This window comes from Sardina pilchardus, chromosome 17, assembly GCF_963854185.1.
Source record: "Sardina pilchardus chromosome 17, fSarPil1.1, whole genome shotgun sequence".
Lineage (NCBI taxonomy): Eukaryota > Metazoa > Chordata > Actinopteri > Clupeiformes > Clupeidae > Sardina > Sardina pilchardus.
The window spans coordinates 1,871,113-1,893,050 of record NC_085010.1 but is presented as its reverse complement, the minus strand read 5'-3'; the positions used below and the strand labels follow the sequence as shown (position 1 = coordinate 1,893,050).

Genomic DNA, 21,938 nt, shown 5'->3' with positions numbered 1-21,938 from the left:
GATGGGGAGGGATTGCAACATGCATTCGCTCCAACCTGGCCCTCTCCTCTCCTCTCCTCTCCTCTCCTCTACCTCTCCTCTCTCCCCCTCATCTGCAGGCAGGAGAGCAAGACGAGGGCTGCTGAAGAGGAGAGGAGCACACTTCAGTTTAGCTGCAGAACAGCAGAGATGGAGAGAGAGAGCAAAGAGCAACACGAGTCCCCTTTGCTCTGCACTCAAACTGACGCTCAGCAACATCAGTACGTCTATATGGCAAGAGAGAGAGAGAAGGCATAAGACAGCGGTAGGTAGGGAAGCCTAGAGCTTAGGATGGGCCAACTGGATGCGTTGGGACATTAGGCTGTAGGCATGACTACCCTCAATTCTACACTAATGAATACAATGTTCACTGATACTCCAGTCCATACACTGCTACTCGAGGTGTTGGTGCATGATGCATCTCTGCAAAGGGGAATTCAGGTGGTCTCTTCCCACTTCTGACTTATCCTCCAATAATTCTCTGACTTATCACTTATCATCCTACCCTATAACACAGACACCTACCACACACACACACACACACACACACACACACACACACACACACACACACACACACACACACACACACACACACACACACACACACACACACACACACACACACACACACACACACACACACACACACACACACACACACACACACACACACACACACACACACACACACACACACACACACACACACACACACACACACACACACACACACACACACACACACACACACACACACCATTTTCAGACTGAGGCACCTCTAGCCTGATGTGTGGCCTGTTCGGAGATGTTCAAGTGTGATGAGCAATAATGAGCAATGCCGATACCCACTGGCTAAACTCCTGCCTGAGCATGCTCATCTCATCTCCCCCACCTCCCCCACCTCCGCACCCTAGCCCACCACTGGACTGAAAGAACTGCTCCACAAATCACTTGTGGCCAGAGCATATATGTAAACTGCAACAGAAGTGTTGTCTGCACTATGTTTTAGGCAAGCTAAAATGGCTACACCGTGTTAAGGAAAACTGTTTTTGACAAATTCAGGAAACATGTCCTGGGTATGAGGAGTGTTTGTGGGGTGTTTGCCACCCTCTTCATAGATGGGATATAAAATACCATTTTAACTAGGAGCTCTGACTGATTTTACAGAGATCACAGATGGGAAAAAAAGGGGAACAAGTAATAAATGTGATTAGTTTAAATATAAATGTTAACAGGAAATTCTATCTCCATTTAAAGGTCTGGAAATCTTGCTTATACTTGCTTAGGTTTTAATGTGTTTGTCTCTTTTTAACAAATTTGCATAATGCACAATATCTATTTTATGCACAATATCTATTTTAACATTACATTTTATTCATTGAACCCAGTGGACACATCATCAGATAATTATGTTAAATGAATTCAATAATTCATCCTCCATCGCATTTATGGTGAAAAATAAGTGGATCATTAAATCTGATAGCAATTACAACTGCTACACATGTTTTGTCCTCTGTGTCATATTTGTCAAGAATCTGTAAATAGAAAGAGACTAGCTAGTCTGAAAGAGACAAAGGCAGAGGATGGATCATTTGATCATCATCATCATCATTCAATTCAACATTTTAAAGGCATCTGAAAAGGAACAGATAGCCTCATCCACAAAGGGAAAATGGAGAGGAAATGACACAAACAGTGGCAGAGAACAAGCATGCGTTACCACAACGCAGTGAGCTGCATGGCTGCAGCAAAGCAGCACTCGGCTCAACTCGGCTTTTCCAGGAATGCAGAGCATCAACATAAGGTGCACTGCAGCAGCCAGAGAGGGAGGGGGAGAGAGAGAGAGAGAGAGAGGCAGGGAGGGAGAGAGGGAGAAGAGATGAAGAGAGGAGAGGGGAGGGGGATGGAGGAGGAGAGAAAGATTCACCACATCCACAACACTGACTCATCTGCGTGCCCACTATTCCTGATCCCTGCGCTATGACAAATGTCGTTTATCTCAGCTAATGGGAAGAGAACCCTATCCATCAAATCTTCCACACGCTAAAGGTAGCTAAAAGCCTACGCTCACATCTTTCTCTGACCACCCAGACACAGCAGAGGGCAGCAAGACCAATAGAGCAGACAGCTATGGAAACAGATTTGACCACTACAGGCTAGACTCACCTTTTAAGGGCACTCTATGACACACACACACACACACACACACACACACACACACACACACACACACACACACACACACACACACACACACACACACACACACACACACACACACACACACACACACACACACACACACACACACACACACACACACACACACACACACACACACACACACACACACACACACACACACACACACACACACACACACACACACACACACACACACACACACACACACACACACACACTTAAGAAAACAGGAAAGAAAGGACGAAGAGGAGCAGATCATTGTATCTTTTAATATACTACCTCCCTCTCTGTTCATGAACAAACAACCCTTGATTTTGGTAGACACTGTTTTTATTCTACAGTAGCACTGCTAATCAAAGCCAAAAAAGCAACTCCTTTATGTGACAATTTTCTAACAATACAACCTACTACTGCAGTCCACTGGCAAGATTTGATCAGCCCGTTAAATCCAAATATGTGTGTGTGTGTGTGTGTGTGTGTGTGTGGTGTGTGTTTCACTCAAAAAACTTAGAGATGATCAGACAGACAGTCCAGTAAGAATGCAATGAAAGTACTAGCCCATTTAAGTCAATTGGAGACTTGTGGGATTTCACCTTAAACAATAATCATAGCCCATCATTTCTATCTGGAGTTAATGAGAATCTTTTGACAGTCATCTATTTTAATCCAGAAGTGATTGTGATCATTTTGAGCTGAAGTCAGCTGTAAGCGAGTTGATTTTGGTAAAATTATTTCAGTCCATGTCTGTAACTTAGTACTTATTGGTGGTGGTCTAGTGGGGGAGTCCTACTAATTCCTACTGAGAGTTGTCCACCTTCGCAATTTAACTGAGAGTGGACTTGAGTTTACACAATCTACGTTTGTTGGGCCTTAAAGGTTCAAATGTATCTACAGTGTTGTGTAGGTCATTTATATCTACAAGGAACATACATCTAGGCCTTACGACTGAGAATGAGAACTATGCCGTTTCAGCACTCAGTCACGCTCACCCCAACAAGAGCCAATTCTGACAGATTCTATTTTTAAATACACATTTTCTGTAGACACTGCCTGAGCTGACTGATGGGAAGGGGATATGTCCATCCACATGCTAGCTGGGTCAGCCCTGCAGTGAGGGGGCAGGCCTCTACAGCTCGCTGGGAGAGATAAGCTTTGCTCTGCCCTCATCTTATCAAAACACTGCCATTTCACAAAAGCCCAAATACAAGGTGCCTACACAAAACATGACCAGATAACTTTGACAAAGAGACAGAGCAGGACAAGATCCAAAAGTGGGACGGGGGGGGGGGGGGGAGAGAATAAGAGAGGAAATGAGAAATGAAAACACTGACGATACAAACACAGCGCTGTAATAAGAAGGATCTCATTGACACACACACACACACACACACACACACACACACACACACACACACACACACACACACACACACACACACACACACACACACACACACACACACACACACACACACACACACACACACACACACACACACACACACACACACACACACACACACACACGGCTAAATCTCACTAAGGACCTCTGAAGTGGGATGCTGGAATTAGGAGGTGTTAGTCCTCCTAATTCGGACAAAAATGTCTCTGATTAAAAACAGACTGGAGCCATTTGTATCAATCACTATTCATTTCAGACTAACAGATCAGCAGTGGAGGGAAAACACTGCATCAAGCAGAAGAACGATCTCCTCAAGAAACACTTCATAAATGTTTCATCATGTGCATGCCAGTATAGACCATTAATGGAGATACTTTCATATTTATGACTGAATAGAATATAATATAATTAGGCCTATAGAGGAGCACACACAGGAAAACATGTCAGAAACAGTCCTGAGGCACCATATTATCAGCAGATAATGGCAAGCCACCAAAGATGCACATAATCTCAAAGCACAAAGTTTGAGCCTAAAATGCCATGAAAAATACAATTACAAAAGAAGCGGGACATTAAAAACAAATTATCAAATTAATTGAAATATCCACAATAGCAGACACGCATAATTAAGCCGCACTGACGCCATTATAAATACATGGCGCCCTGTAGGGAATGGATGAAGTTGCTAACACTGTTTGCTCAGCGCGGTAGATAATGATGCTGTGATGGACAGAGAGATAAAGGCCTCCATCACATGGAACGTAAATGAAGTCAGCATCACTCCACTCCCAGTAAACACCCACCCATTATTCATACGCGCAGACTATGTGAGTGACAGAGAACACGCGGGGGAGGACACTCAAACCATCAACTTGCCCTGCTCACATTCTAAGAAAACTTCTATCTCACTTCATTTAACTGAAGGAGTTTATCATATGACTGTCCCCATTTTCTCATGACACTATTAAACAGAATATTTACATTTGAAGTTTAAAGGGACAAGAGTGTATAGAATGATGGTGTGAGGCAGACCACAGAGCAGGTGTAAAATATAGCACATGGATAGAGGGGAATCTCAGGAATTGACAAATAATTTAGGGCTGAAGGTCAACACCTCTTTCATCACCAGGTCATCATCAATTTCTTCACGATTCAATATGACATTGATTTTTTAAGGCAACAATGTTATTCTTTTCGATAGTTTTGCAGGGATGTGATGCGATTCAATACTGGGGTCTGTTGTCGATAGGATTATAGTTTTGGGTGATGTTCATGTACATATTCTAAAATGGCAAATATTATTGACCAAATACTGAACATTAGACTGTGTAGCCTACCTTATTCTACAGTCAGTCACAGCCAAAAGCTAATATTAACTCTATTTCCTCTGCCATACCTGGGCCACAACACACCTAACTCCGTATGATCATGTTCAACACCCAACAGGTCACAGAGCCCTGTGCCAGTCACAGTGAATGCCACTTCAGAACAGCATGCTTGGTCCGCACACCGTTAAGAGGCCATGGCCTTTCAAACCCAGTTCAGATGGAACCTCTCGCCACCAACCACAATAAGCACACAAAGGCAGCTGTGGGGGCGGCGAGGTCTGCCAAACCCACACAGCACTCGCATGTCAGCATCTGGAAGTGAGAGGAAACGTCTGGGAGTGATGGGAAATGTCCTCAGATGTCTACATGGAGAATACGGTAAATGCTTGCATCAGCTGGGGGGCTATTTTTAATGCTAAACAGCCGGTACATCAGACAGCTCCAACAGCAAGCTGCCACAGCAGATGCCAACAGGAAGTCACTCGAATATGAAGACCACACAGAAAGGCCCATTTCCTTTCCAGTTTCCTCTCCAACAAAATAAGGCTTCCAGTGCCAAAGCAATCTCACAGACTACCATACAAAGACGATCAGTGACAACAGATGAAGTAAATTTGGCTGTCAACTCCTTGTGGTTACTGTAAACAACTGCACTTCCAAAAGCCCTACCTATAAATCAAACAAGTCATTTACACACAATCTCTCACAAATCCAAGCAACCATGTTGTGCAAAAGTTGCTATTTGCAATCAGACATAATGGCAACCAAGTGGGTTCAAAGAACACTAGCAGCTGTACAGAGTATGACACAGCTCTTCGAGGAAGAGCGCTCTTCCTGGAACAGTAGTGACATGGTGTGTGGTGGGATGCTAACCAGCCAGCAGGAAGGTGATGAGACAGGTCTCTTTGGGCATGTAGAGTTTGAGGCGGGAGCCACTGAAGACGTACTCCACCACGGCCTCAGAACGACCAGCGCGCTGCAGGAATGGAAGGAACTGTTTGGCCTTCTGTGTCTCCTAAGGAAAGCAAGGAGAAAGGAAAAAAAAAAAATATATAAAAATGATAATTTACGCACAATAAAACATATACAAGCTTTAAATACACACACACACACACACACACACACACACACACACACTTTAGCCCTTCATCTATCTTCATTTATTCATGTTCCCCTTCAAAGGCATAAGAGCCTTGGGGCCAGGTGCAGCAGAGGAGAAGCAACACACTAACCAACTTTAAGGTGTGAGATGCATTACAGAAGGGACAAGTGAATACACAAGACACCCAATACACTTTTACTCACCCCAGAAATGTCAGCCACTCTGTGGATGGGGACCTCCTTCTTGCTGTGCAGTCCTTTAGCATTCTTGATGGCTCTGCAATCAATCAAGCATGCAGCTACTGTTCAGCCCACATATACTGAAAACCAGCTAGGTGCTGCAGGAAAGGTCAGCTAACTACTAAAGAACATTCCCAGAGGATTTCATATTGCACACAAATATTTGGCAACACTTTACTTGGCAACTTTTACATGCAGAGGAAAAAGGTAACTTTGCTTTATAGGGTCTGATGTAATGGCAGCCTCACCAACACAGACACACCCCGGTACAGACTCCCATTGTTTTTTTTGTGTGTGTGTGTGTGTGTGTGTGTGTGTGTGTGTGTGTGTGTGTGTGTGTGTGTGTGTCGTTCTGAGAACAGGCATTATTACTCAGAGGGTGCCGGATAACAACCAGCGATCTGCACTGAACATAAAATCAGCAGAAACATTAACCAGAGCGAAGGAGAGACGGTGAGCATGGAGAAGTGAGGCAGAGACAAAGCACATCTACAGGCAAAGTGAGGTGAGAGAATAAACCCAACCCAAAACTGAGCTGGAGGCCCAGTGGTGAACTGGGGTGGGCTCCTTCTCTCCTCAGCTAACCAGATCTCGATTGCCATTAGTCATCAAATCCTCCTTAATCTCTGCACTATGGCCACACATAATTACATTCATGGACAAAGCACAGAGAAAGGTGAACTGAATAGGCTGTGCTGCACTCAGACTGCTATTTTCAGCAGGTAATGACTGCTAGCTGGCGCAGCTGCATATGATCTGGTCAGGGCTATTCCTCTCTGTGGACCACTGCAGCAGGCTCATCTCCTCTGCAGCTCCACTACTGGACCAGTGACATGTCCACACACCTGCCGCCACTAATGGAGTCATACTGAAGGGGAAATCTCAAGAGTTTTCACATAGGTCTTTTTGTTGAGGCCACGAGTACTGTCAGTACGAAAAAAAGGGAAAAAAACTGAAAACAATCGGTTTTATCTAGCTGGAGTTGCTACAGGCAGCCAGCTCCAGCGCTACACTTTGGGGGCGTGTCTGTGAGCCCGCATGTACATGCCCCCAGAGTGCATCGCTGGAGCTGCCTGCCTGCGTGACACGCTAATGTATGAGCCACTTGACCAAAATCAGGCTGTGCGTTGAGAGAAAATGCCTAATGTAGTGTGTGAGTGGGCGGCAGCTCACCTTGCTTCAGCAGCCAGGAGTTCGTCATAGTGAGATGAGCGCTGGTCATCGTCCTGACGATACCTAATCACAGTGGCCAGACCTTTGCTGACCAGGGCTTCAGCAATGTTACTGCAAAGAGGGAGACAAACAGGAACACAAAGATGCCAAAGAGTAAGAGATAATGCCTGAGGTGTGCATGAGAAATGTTTTGCCATGTTGACTACCCCAATACTCAGGCTGACTATGGAACCATCCAACACACACAGTCAAATATACTCATCTAATATTGTAGTATATAATGTAGAGAACACATGTTTAATCCCAGGTCTGCACATGCAACCTATTCATAGTCTTCTCTGTTTGCCGTGGCCTGTACGGGGCCCCATGCATTGGCATCCTCAGTCTGCCTTGTTGTGTTCAGTGAAATGCACAACACAATGCTGACATGACAGGGGGAAATGGCGCCAAGTGCCCAATCGGCTAGCCTGCCTGCTCTGCAAGGCCCTGGGCTTAATGCGCCACCTGTTACCCATGATGCACCACGCTGCTCAGGCAGGATGGGCAATTAGTTGGAGCAAGACAGTGACCTCCCGTGCTGGGGCCACACACACACACACACACTTCTAATCAAGCAGAACCATGGAAAAATAATGAGCCTTCTTTTAGCTCAGTTAAAGTCTCCAAATGACATACCAAGTCCTTACAATGGGTCCTACTTTAACATTATAAAGACTGCATACAATTAGAGTGTTGCAATATACAAAGGATGATGTACAATGATGGCTTTCTCCAATCTTATCTGTGGTGAGGGGTGCAGGGCTACTTGAGCCGGGTGCTTTGGTGTGTAATGCATCATACAAGAAGTACTTACATGCCTCCTATTGTTACAGTGGCACAGGTGCGCTCTGGGAAGGCTGGAACTGTGCCTGTCTCTGTGGCTGCTCTGATGTAATCCACTGTAACGTTTACCTGAAGCAAAGCAAACAAGCCAAAACACTGCTCAGTACTCTCATTCTCCAGCTTTCTTTCTTCCTCTCACACACACACACACACACACACACACACACACACACACACACACACACACACACACACACACACACACACACACACACACACACACACACACACACACACACACACACACACACACACACACACACACACACACACACACACACACACACACACACACACACACACACACACACACACACACACACACACACACACACAGATTATTGTATAGTGAACAATTATGATACAACAGTAAAAATGGAGAATAAAAAAAAAAAACATAAGTTGTGATACAGGAAGAGCACTTTAGCCCTCAATTGTATAGCGCAGCAAATTGAGTAGGCACTGGCTGTGTGCACTTGTTTGTCTGTGGGCTACTTTTCAAGGTCACCCGCAGTCAGTGTGAATCATGTCACGCTAGACTGTACATCTCCCTAGAGGAACCAAGACCAAACATGGACACTGTTTATCACCCGCACACCCACCCACGCACACACACGTAATCAGGAAGACACAGATCAGAAGGCTGGTTGTTTTTCAGCAGAGCGCTTCAGAATGATTCAGAGCATCTAGCCCGTGTTGCTTTACCTGACACACGAACAAGCTGCGTGTGCTGAAGCGCTACCAGAGGGGAAGGGGCGGGGAGGAGATTGGGAAGGGCAGAGTGAGGGGGACAGACATTTCCCATACTGCTCTACTGCGGGCACAATCGATGCCCATTAATGCCCCCTCTCCCACAGGGCCTTCGTATAAGCCTCCAGGGAGTGTTGGGGCTCTAGTTAACAGCTGGCAAACAAACAGGGGCAGCCATCCACACAGTAGCCCAGTCTAGCCAGACCATTCAGCAATCTAGCACATCCTCCCACCAGGCCATTGCAAACAAAGGCAGAAGGCTAGGTGGAGATAGGGAGGGGAGGAGCCCCCATCTGTTGGACACATAAGGAGTGGGGGGGGATGGAGGGAGAGAGAGAGAGAGAGGGGAGAAGAGAAAAGAGAGAGAGAAAGAAGAGAGGGAGAGAGAAAGAGAAAGAGAGGGAGGCAGAAATCTGTCATTAATCTGGGAGAGGAGAGCTCTGGACAAGGACAAGGACAGACACATTGCGGATAAATGTCCCAGAATCTGTGCAGATACGAAGCAGGATAGATGATGGAAGTGGGGAGAACGGTGATTGAGAGAAACAGCAGAAATAGAGGGAAATGGATGTGAGCAAAAAAAAGAGCAGATATAATATAAAGAGAAGTGAGTGGACTAGAGAGGGAGGTATAACACGATTCTGATAATGTTAATGAGGCTGCATAATGATACACCAGGGAATCACTGATAAAACTTGCTTTTTAAGTGATGCTCTTTCCCATGTGACACCAAGAAAATAGGTTCACATGTTGACTTTGAAGAATCTAAAACCACAATTAGGACTGGTTTTATACAGACTGTATCCCATTTAAACTAACACAGTATAAAAATAGCAAGGGCGCTGTACCAGACATGACACACTAGACCAGGTTAGCAGTTTGGGCATGTGGATATCATCAGATTTATTGAACTTATATTTTGTAAATAAATTCCAAAAACTATTCTGACTTTGGCCAGCTGGTGACGCTATGCCAGACAGGCATATTAGGTGTTCAGATGTCATATACTTATCCTGACCTGACGCCACTTTTTTTATTTTTGATGATGATGTTTCGGCAAGAAGCCTTTGTTAAATTGACAAAGGCTTCTTGCCGAAACGTCGTCAAAAAAAATTAAAAAGTGGCATCAGGATAAGAGTGTGCGGTCTCCTCCTTCATCTTCATCGACTTTATCCCACGACCAGCACCTCGTAAAAACAGGTGTGCGCTGTTCTTCCTAAAACCTAATCTGACTAATCTGATTGTGATATCTACAGGATGGATTTCTGATTAGTAGTCCATATTTGACAACTTAACCTGTGTGTTGATCTGGTAAACTGTAAATCTTGCACAAGCATGAATTTTGGATATTAATATTGACATGTAAGACTAACATGTTTTGTGAGGATGAGAATTGGGTCTGCATTGACAGTCCCCAGTTCAATCACAACTTCCTAAAACGGATAGTTCCGGTCCTTAATTATGATTTCTAAATCGCGTTTGATGCCGTTATTCCAGCATAACCTCACACCTAGACCGCATTTCGTGCTATAATAATGCGCTACCACAATTAGCACAAAAGTTAGAGTGGCTGCGTCTCATTGTTGCATGGCAACCATTCATATGGAGGGAATATACAGTATTTCTTGGTGGAAGAATGATTATCTATGAATACATGGTTACATTTTTCATTGCTGTGCCTTTGTTCCATGAAATCTTGCTAGATCGACGTAGTGACCGTTTTAGAAAAGCAATAAGACACTCAAGTCCGTGGTTCATACTGTATAATAGAACAGCTAAGGGGGTTTAAAGGCACTCCGCTTCGCGTCATGCCTAACAACGCCCCTTAGCTGTTCGATTATACAGTATAAACCACAGCCTCACTGGGCTTAGATGCTTAATTAGATTGAATAGCCATTAATATAAAAAATACAGTTCTGATTGGTAGGCCTAATCCATATTTGAGACGATAACCAATCATGCACATGTAAGGCTAGGCTTACATGAATAACTTTGCTTGAGATCATTGAATTCTTAAAACCTGTTGCGATCTTGAATGTGTGTGTGACTTCATGTTGCACCGCACACATTGGTTTGACAATCCATTTTGATATGATATACAGCAAATTATCAGCTTCTATTTCTGGTGCAACATGTCTAACATGTTGGTTTAATTGCACCAAGGATTTGCTTTTCACACAAATGCATCAGCATGACCATGATAGATACAATGATACTCTTATCAGAACATTTATACCCTTTACCTTACCTCAAACCCATATCTAAACCCATTTAAAACACATTTAACACCCACAACATGTTTAACCATCATGCTGTTGCATTAATGTTTTTGCTTTTCCCCAATGGCTAAAAATGCAAAAGGCACCAGTAGTGGTACCTTCACTTAGGTAGAATGGGATTCAACTTCCTGCAGTGTCCTTGCTCATAACCACCACATACAAATACAAAACAGTTATAAATCACTCTATACATTACCAAAAAACACAAAAACTCTCATTATCAATAACTACTGTATTCCAATTTATTGTTTATTATAATTATTATGCACTGCAAGAAATGGACTGTGTTGATCCCTTCTTCAATCTGTGTGCATATATATTTGTCTGACCATGTTGTATAACTGTGTTTTTGTGTTTCATCTAACATTTGTGTGTGACTATGTGCTTCATTGTATATATCTACTGTATGTCTTACCAAAGCAAAGCACACACTAGTGCATGTGACCGTGGTGGAACACAAGCTAGCAAGAGCCTGACATGCAAGCTGAAATCATGAATTCACAAAAAGCTTATATACATCTGGGTACAGTTTAATGCTGCTGCACTAGGTGTGGTGGTGGTGGGGGTCTGTAATACATATTTTATGGATTAAAGTGAGCCTCTCTCCGCAGACACAGCTGTAATTCTCTTTAAACCCTGTCCAGGAGGAGATGACTTCATCTGAGCGCAAGACTAAGCAGTATTGGAGCAGCCAGTGGTAATTTGAACACCAAAACACCTATGGTATACCCACCAATGATTTCAGATCCTCGCCTATATAAACTAACTGTGATTGAAAAAGAAACCTCCTATTTCATACACATAAACACAACCATAGGTCTCGGAGCGTGACTGCATTCTTCTTGAGCACACACACACAAACACACAACCATACAAGAATCAAAAGCACCACATAAAACTTGAAAATATCCACACACATACACAAAACAGGAGCCACTTTGAGAGGCTGGGATTATCCGAATGTGCTCTCTCCTGATAAGTGGATTAATGCTACTTCTTCATTTGACTTTTCTGCTGAGGCTGAGACCCCACACAGAAGCACTACTTATGAGGTTCACCAAATCTGGCCTAGGATTATGTCACAACCAAGCACTGCTTGAATAAAAGAGGATGGTGGGGGGGGTCTCTTCCAAAGATTTACCTTAATTACTGAGAGAGAGGAAACTTCTCAGCCAACACCTCTTAGAACTGCTCTTAAAGGGAATCGAGTAACCTGAAATGGAGTCCTTCATGGAGTTTCCCCCCTTTCACGTCATGAAATGGCTTACCCTCAGACTTGCAATGGACCTCCTATTGTCCCACTGCACCGTGACTCCACTAATAATCAACACACGTGTGAAAGTTACAATCAGTTAGGGAAAAAAATAATAATGCAGATACAACTATGTTGTACGAAAGTAAATAAACAAATAAATAAATTAGAAAAGCAATTCCAAGGAATTACCAATCATGACTATGATTGTGATGTAAAATATCATGTATAGTTAAAAGAGATAATGCGGAAATGGTTACTAAGGTGTTAGAAATGCACAAATGGCGGTTGCAGCCCTCTGTATTGGACAGAGTTGGATGGAACGCAATGCAAAGTAAGGCTCATTACTTTATTCTCCTATTTGAGATAGCCTAAGTAATAGAAGTCCTCCTCCTATTGCCGTGGTGTGCTTTACCCCATCATGAGCAGGGGGCGTGGAATTAGGCCACCTCCTACAGCACTCTGCATGCTTCTGAGGCTGTGGCTTTAGATGATACTTCTTTGCTTTCTATTTACAATTAGGCTGTTCATAAGAGCTACAAATAAAACACAAATACTCACGAGCGAACTTCACTTAAAGCAGTTCAATTATTTGCAAGTTGTGCGTGTCATTCAACATTGTGAGGGAGCGTGTGCAAGCTGGGCAGCGCTTCCTTTAAGCAATTCGAATTTGCACATTTTTTAAAGCATCATTGAGGTTCCGTGTTGGTGAACTTGAAGCCAGCTTTTAGCAAGACAAAGCAATGTACAGTAAGTAAGACAAAGCAAAGCATTTAATAAGCATTTAGTAAGACAAAGCAAAGTAAGAAATGCCTGCCTACAGCGCAACCTGGGTTGGAGTCGCGTAAAATATTATATTATGATAGCCTAGCTAATGTTTCATACAACGTCATTAGGCTAAATAAATAAAGTGGACGATGTCAATAACAGCGTCCATAGAAACATTTCAGCGCAGTGTAACATGTTACTGTAGAGTAGAGTAAAGAAATAATGTAGCCTAAGGGATTACATTTTTTTACAGTATGTGCAATACATTACTTTTTTTTGAGTAGCGTATTGGGGGAGGCATACATGTCTCGTAGATGAGACTGTCAGGGTAATTTTGCTTTGATATTAGTTTTTAAAACTGCCAGTCACTCACTGTAGCCTACCACTCAGGGAATAGACAATTAAAAGAGAGACTGATTGGAGTGATGACTCAGAAACAACATCGGGTAATGGCAGCAATTGTGTTCAGAACGCAACAACTTCTACAAGCTCAATAACATCCACAGCAAAAAAATGAGGTTAGAAAAATAGTCGGAGAACTTTGCCCATTAGTTAGATGTGCACGACAAGCAGGCAAGTTTAGGGGTTGTTATGGACAATTAATGTGAACATGCATGTTGCACTGTGGACTTTCAACGAATTTCGTAATGAATAGAGCTGGCGTTTCTTTAATATCGAGGCTCCATAGCTTGCTAGGCCTGCTGGTATAAAACCAATTGCACTGTCTGTCTGAAAGACACTCTCTCCCCATGCAGTCAAAATTAGCGGGATTCTTCAGAACAGGCTCGTCCTACTCATCACCCTGACATGACGGTACATAGAGTTAACTAGCCTATAATAACGTGCTATTTTATACGGGCTTTCTTTCTTTTTGCAAAACAAAGTGCAATAGCACTTAAAATAGCAGCATGTTGAAATGATGTGATGAAAATTGTACAGTACCCTAGTCGATGCCGATGTGCGTTTCATTTATTTATTTTTGTTCCTGTGTGACGATCTGAGTTCACTGCTGATATTCTGTGGCAGTCTAGGCCTACAACATAGCCAATAGGCTATACTAGGGACTCACACATTTAAATATCTTTGCTGCATAGATCAGTCTCCTTTCTAGAAGAGGCAAGAGGACGATCAAGACTATCTGCTCATGTCTGAGAGTAGTACACTTATGAGTGGCTTATTAGCAGAAGTCAATGCTATGCCATTATCTACAGCCTGAGCCAAACATCTACAACCATGCTGGCTGCTAGCAGCCGGAGCAGGTCCCTCTGGACTTAGCTGCTGTGTCAGCAAGCTTACAGAACAGCCAATGAAGCTGAATACAAGAGGGGATAGAAGTAAGGTGCAGTATCTGCCTCAACTGACACATCCCAACCTTTGCCAAAGCCGTGCAGCAAGTCACATTTACCAGAATGGTTACTTCCAGAGGAACCTTTTGTCTCAAACCCTTCCACAGTAATAAGACTGCACATCCACCAACACAGCATTTATTATCAAAAATATCAAAAGGCATAGATCTCTACATATACCCCAATCCAAATTTTGCTAAACTGACTTCAAAATGTACAAATTGCTGAGCTCATTACTGTGAATGCTGAAGAAGAGAACTAATTTGGTCTGTTCTGTAGCTAGAGCAACGGCACAGCTGCAGGAAACCAGCCGCTTTAACGGCTTGCCCTTCAGTCAGATTGGCATGAGTTTATTCATAGACACACTTGTGTCCTAGCAACAACAAAGAGAGAATACAAGGGAATGTTATAGTTACAACGATTATATACAGAAAGCTCTGCAAAAATCCTGCAAAGATCCCAACGTCCCAAGATTGGTACAAATAATACATACACACACACACAAATTTACATATACACACACATAAACACTGCAAAAAATAAAATCTAACTAGAGATGCACCGATTGCAATTTTTTGGCCGATTCCGATTTCCGATTTTTCATAGAATTTGACCTGCCGATACCGATTTTAGCCGATTCCGATTTGCATCTTCTAACCACTTTACAGCACACAAAATTATTTAGAGTTATTTTCTATCCTTTCTTTAATACAACATGTTAATATAGAAATGTAATCAACTTATCAATGGCTGGTAAAAAAAATGTGAATAGACGGATTCTTCTTCAAGTCTTCTTCAGCTGCAGTAGGCTATTCCCAGTGTGGGACATTCATTTCACACACTACTAATAGAAATGCACTGTAGGACTACTATTTTTTTCTTCTCACATACAATATCCAACTGTAAATATCTTCAGACTACTGATGTGTATAACTGGAAAGTTTGTATAGGTGCTACATAGGCTGAGATGTTGGAAAATTACAAAAAACTGATTTTGAGATAACAGCCTTGAAACACAGCCAATGGCATGCATACTCAGTCTACTACACTCTTCTTTGAACTTTCGCGATTGCTTGCGGATACAAAGGAAGTGTCCATATTTGGATGGCATAACGTCATGCAGGAGAAACACAACTTTCCAACGACACCACACATGATATGTTTTGTATCACGGTCGCGATAGTGTATGACATGTTAGAATGCTTACTTTTGGCGAATTTAGAAGAAACATACAGGCGTGAGTAGACAAAAGGTAATGAAATAAACCTCTAAATGTGTAAATCGGACTTTGTTGTTGTGTTAGTGTGAAAGAATACATGCTAAGGTGGCAAACTGAAGCAAAACGATGTTTATTCCTGCCGTGGCTATGTTGTTGCTTGTTGACAGCGCTTGTGGTTCAGCTGTGAGCACGCAATTAGCGGCAAAGACGGGCGGTGATGTGCGCTGTTTACGTAACCTAGTGACAGCTTAGTAAATTCCACGCAATATGGCAAAGCACAGCGTTCGCTGCATAGAAAAACTCAGCATTAGCGCTTTATCCAGCCCTGAGTGTTAGCCTTTGCTAGCTTCATCAAACTTTGCTAACTCAGCTGTGTGATGTTGTTACAAGTAGGTGCGAGTGCATTTGACCGGCATAAAATCGGCATGTCTCAGACTGACCGGCCGGTCGCCGGTCGTGGCCGATCACGTGAAAATCGGCCGATTCTGATCGGCGGCCGAGCGATCGGTGCATCTCTAAATCTAACCAAGTGTTAATCTTAAATTAAGATCAAAATATCTATTTGGTATTGACAGATGAATTTGCTTGTTTCCAAAATGAGACGTCATTTAAGAAATGTTGACTTATTTTATGTCAAATGATTTTATGAGAAGGCGCTAGGTAAGTGTCTTTATACTGTAAACAATACCAACTTGATTTTTTGATCTTGCTATAAGATTATTAACACTTTGTTTTAGATTTTATTAGATAAGCACACCGCTAAGTACAAGTCTTAGGCCTACAAGAAAACACAATCTCTTCAACCTGCAAGGCAAAACACATGTCTCTCTCCCCCTCATTTGCGGCATAGCCAGCATCAACATAAGGGTTAGGAGAGATATCTATGAGGGATCATTGGCTTGTTGACTTACTACCCTAAAGTGCTAGTACGGCTTCATCATCCCCACTATATCTTCAAACCAGAACATGAAAGTGCACTTGGAGTGCAGGGCTGCCAGACGTTTATAGCAGCTTCAGAGTAGTGTAAGCACTTGCTGATGAAAAGCCTGAACACACACACTGCAATGTGTTCCGAATGACTTTCCCTTCTTGTTATGCCGTGCATAAACACTTAACGGTGAGGGAACAGCAGCACTTTAACCGTGCAATAAACCCCCTCATAAAGCCCACTTTTTGCATCCCATTACATTTTAATGAGCTCAAACATGATGAACATGCAATTTCCATGGCATACCTTGCCATCTTTATACCCCCATCACCCAACAGAATATGAAAGACTTTTACAGGACAGAAACCGAGACAGAAAATACATCTCAGAGCATTACTATAAGATGCTAACTTCTCTATGAACTTTAAAAGAAAGGTTGCACGAGTGTACAAATAAATATTAGGCCTCTATTGATAGTCTAACACACATGGTCACTTGCAAAAAGCTTATCTAAATTTAGTGGGCTGTCCAGTCCACATTTGGAGTGTTTTCGTTATCAAATGGATAACGAATGGCGCAACAAGGCGTTCCTATGTTTCTTAATTAGAGTATATAGCCTAAAGGCATCTGCACTCATCTATTATTTGAACTCATTGGTAAAGTGAAACTAACTTCACCCTGGTCTCATAGTCAACGACAAAACAGTTATACACAGTTACTTTCACGATCGACTGACAATAGTCACCATCAAAAAAATAGCCTAATATCAGCAACACTTACCCCAATAATGTTTGAATGACAATAAAAAAATTAAGGACATTTATCCTGCAGAGGAGTTGCATGCATACATCCCATGACAGTGGGTCTCCAGCAAATGTATTTCGGAATATTTCCCATTGTAATCACGCAATTTGTAATGTTTTGCATGCATGTGCGCTGGTGCGAGTTCCTTGTGTATCCACCCCCATCACTGGGCTCTTAAAATAACATATAAAAAAACTTGCCACTGATTTCTGACCAGGCTTCCCTTGATCAGTAGCGTAATGTGCTTTAGGTAGTGTACGATCGCAATTTTTAGATAATGCGACAGACCCTTCCTTTGGTCATTAATTGTCACACCCCTTGGCGCGCTGCTCAATAAAAGAGACGTGCATGGCGAAAAACTTGAGCCTATGATCGGAATAAGCATTGCGTTGTGATGATTAAGTTTTGAGTCAAGAAAATATGGCCCATAGTGTCAAACAGCTGAGAGTATCTGGACCAGAGATTTGTCCTTCAGATCGACTATCATACAAGTGGATTCACAGAGCATAGACGTACATAGTTCTATGCCCTGGTTTAAAAGGAAGGAACATTTTTGGTTAGGGGGTACATACCTTCTTTCCGATTAGTTTCTTCCTCATGAATTCTCTGGCCTCAAACATGTAGGGAATGTCGTAGAGTGGGCGGAAACGCTTGTCCTTGTCCTTGATCTTTTCCTGAGAGAGCAAAAGAAAAGAGAGACAAACTGAGTGATCACCACACAGAGAAGTCTTGCAGGGAAAGAAAGACCACAATCTTCAGAGACAATTGGACTCATTCAAATGTGGATTCACTGATTCCTTCCTAAACTCTAGCCTCTCCATCTTCCCCATCTGAATACTCATTTAAAGAAAAGAAACAAGAAAACAACAAGGATTGTTCTGCTTTCCCCACTTCACATCCCTCACAAGAGGGGATTGGTTGAAGACTCTGCATCATTGTTTTGCAGAGCTCAGAACAGCAGGCCATACTGAATGACAGAATAACACAATACTCTGCACATTCTAGCAGTACAGAAATAGAATCCATTTTCATATTTGACACTCGTGAAAATAACTATAAGCAACCAAAAGATATCTTAAGCATTACTGCTGTCAAAGCAGAAACTATTGCGAAATGGTGGCATGCCTCTCTCTCCCCCTCAACTTTTTAGAAAAGTCTCTCTGCTCACCCCCACCACTAAGACCCCTATTATGCCAGTCAGATGTCATATGGCTGTCTACCATAGCACAGCCAAGGAGATGTACTGTAGGTGATGTAATCTACTCATACTCAAAATAACCGAATAGCAATAGCAAAGAGTAACCTAGCTCATCAGGTTGCTAACTGAAAAAAAAAATATATATATATATATATGGGGGCAGGCAGTATTGCAATTGGGTCCATCCATCCATACATCCTGTGTGTGTGTGTATACTGCTCTCACAAGTTAAAATGGTAATGCCCCAACTTCCCTTAAATGTATATTTACACTAGGTAGAGGGTCAACCCATCTCAGTCCTGCTGCATTTGCAAACCATCCATTTTGAGCACCAGGATAAGAAGGTAGTCTAGATTCCATTTCACACATGTTGTGAGAAGAAAGTTGGTCACATCAACAATGAAAGGCTGGCAATATTGCCCTGTGTCCTTCAGAGTTAATTTGGGAGAAGGTCAGAGCCCTGCTGGAAGAGGAGCACAGTCTGAGGTAGGCTGAGCTCAGTGACCACACACACAGACAAGGCCACAGGTGTGTTGCAGCATAAAAATGATAGAGGCTAGTAGTCAAAGCATACACAAGTGTTGAGCAACATTATGCTGCCTCTGCTGTTTCTTAGTCTGTACCGGTAATCTCGTTTTTCATTAGGCTTATTAGCCATGTCCATGTCTTTTTCAGGTCTTCTTGGTTAGGTTCCTGATGCAACTGAAATATTGTGCCACTGTAAAAAGTTGATTGTAATAAAAAAAAAAATTTCTTTTTTAATACATGTCACCATTGTTTTTGTAATGATGTTGGTTACATTTTTACCATTTGAAGAGTACATTGTGGAATCTCACTGATGACCGCTAAATGTGTGGTTGTTATGCCTGCTCAGCAGGTCCACTTTCTGATACAGTGCCACCAGTCCCATCTTGACCAGAGTATGGTCATGTTCAGTGTTAAGCTTGAGTTGAGGGCATATTGCATAACCACTCTATGTTGCAAACTGTCTTGGCAAAAAAATGAGCAGACATGACCTGAGGGCAGAGACAAAGGTGCAAATGCTTACACACAGATGGACACAGGCACCGAGACAGACAAAAATCACCAAGATGGGCCGAGAACACTTCCAATTAGGACCAGAGAAAAGGGGGAGAGAGAAATCGTGAGCTCCCCAACAGGATTTTTATATCTGTCTGGAGACAGTGTGAGGACGACCCATTTTCATCTGCCTGCAAATAACTACAGTCATTCCTTCCCCCTGCAGCCATATACACACATCGGGGAGGAGGCCACATGGGTCTCAGTGCTTGATGGAAAGGGGTATATCACGTCACCTTGTGAGAGGTCACAGCATTGGAGTGCAGGCTAAAGAGAGAAGAGAGCGGCTGGAAAATGGAGGAGGGGAGGCGGGTGCTCAGTTCTGTCAGAAGTGAAGCTGAAACTCCCCCATCAATGTGGGTGGCAAAAGAGGCATTGATTGGCTCTCTGCACACAGTACTTGACTCATGGGGAGAAGATAATGTTCTTACAGTCCTACACAAAGCATACAAGTACAGGAGGAAGGTAAATGTCAGAAAACTTTTAGAGCCGGAAAAGTGGCTACACTGAAACAGATTGCTCACATCCAGAAAGATGAGGATACTATATTAGGAACCCTCACTATCAAAAGATTCTTAAACATCAAGAACAAAATAAACAAAAAATAATTGGGCAAGAAATGAGTGGCAATGTAGTCAACCGTAACTGTCTGGTACCCCTCTAATAGAAGCCAACAGCCACTAGTGACACCACTGGACCAATCATGGCATCATTCGGTAAGGAGTAAGTGTCCCAAATCCTACAGATTATCTGTGTAAATTACATTTAATTCAAAAGTGTTTCAATCATCCCGGCTCTCCTTATGGGAGGCTAGTGATGCCTCATTTCCAAGGGAGATATTTTCACCCCTATGTCTTGCCACTCTGCCTTACCGTGTCCCTCGAAACAAAGGGACAGAGATATGGGATTGGGCCTTAACTTTGAGCATGAGGGTCCTTGCACATCTATACTGGTAAAGCATTTCTGGAAGACCACAAATAAAAGACTGCCTATTTGGATTAAGCTATGGATTGTAGCCTTCCTACCTGCATGGTGTAGGCTGAATTATATCAGGCTTTGTGGTAAATAAAAGAAAAAAGTAATTAAATGTTGTCCCATTATAAAGGCTTGCATTATTTGTGGGTTGGCAAGGCAACTGACTGACACTGTAAATACATTTTAACAGATGCAGCAATTACCTACATCTAATTATTAGCCGATTCACTGTGTTCTGATTATTTTTAAATGCACACTGCTATAGGCTATTTTTGCCTGTAGGTAGTCCAGGACAATGCAGCATTGGGATCATGTACAGTAGTCTAGCTCTCCCTGTGATTTCAGACAGAAGTCAGTTCTATGACTATTAGCTTACTTTCTTGCAACCTTTACATGATTAGGTTACATGCATTTGCTTGATTTAAACAATCAGGCTGCCAGTCAAGGCAACAGTCAAATAGTCAACCACCCCTGCTTTTAATGGATGTAACGTCACCTGAATTTGGTCAGAGGTTTCTATCAGATAGTTGGCTACTCCCGGCAAAGGGTGTTGGCTTCTATTGTGTTTCTACTAAAGTGTTTAATTTGTGTTGGCTTGCAAATGTAGGTTTAACAAGCTCTTTATACATGGCGCGACAAATATCAAGACTACAATTTATTAGTCACTTGTAGGCTACATCGTGTCCACTGAATAATTACAATACAGCCTGCCCAAAACATTAGGCAAAGTAAATTATTTGTGTATACAAAGTATTTAAGCCTTACACAATTTTGATTCGCACTGTGTAATAGGCCATCACATTTAAATATCACATTTTAGACCTTCGAGACAGGGTGAAAACTTCTCCACCACTATCCCAAAAAAGGTTATCCCATTACTAAACCAATTAAATAAACGTGCGCCTATGGCCATAGAAGATGCACAACAGCTTCACGGTCCTTTTTCCTCTGCGATAATATCCAATCTGCAGAAATGACACACCGTTG

General features: G+C 42.6%; 1 protein-coding gene across 1 annotated transcript in view; it reads right to left on the bottom strand.

The window, feature by feature from the left end:
- snd1 (staphylococcal nuclease and tudor domain containing 1) overlaps nucleotides 1-21,938 on the bottom strand; it is a 139,592-nt gene that overhangs the window by 78,058 nt on the left and 39,596 nt on the right. Inside the window, exons 11-15 of the mRNA XM_062517759.1 lie at nucleotides 18,271-18,372; nucleotides 8,324-8,421; nucleotides 7,471-7,581; nucleotides 6,262-6,334; nucleotides 5,830-5,971 (exon numbers count right to left, since the gene is read on the bottom strand). Coding sequence (XP_062373743.1) covers nucleotides 5,830-5,971; nucleotides 6,262-6,334; nucleotides 7,471-7,581; nucleotides 8,324-8,421; nucleotides 18,271-18,372 — 526 coding nt within the window. The remainder of the gene's footprint in view (nucleotides 1-5,829; nucleotides 5,972-6,261; nucleotides 6,335-7,470; nucleotides 7,582-8,323; nucleotides 8,422-18,270; nucleotides 18,373-21,938) is intronic.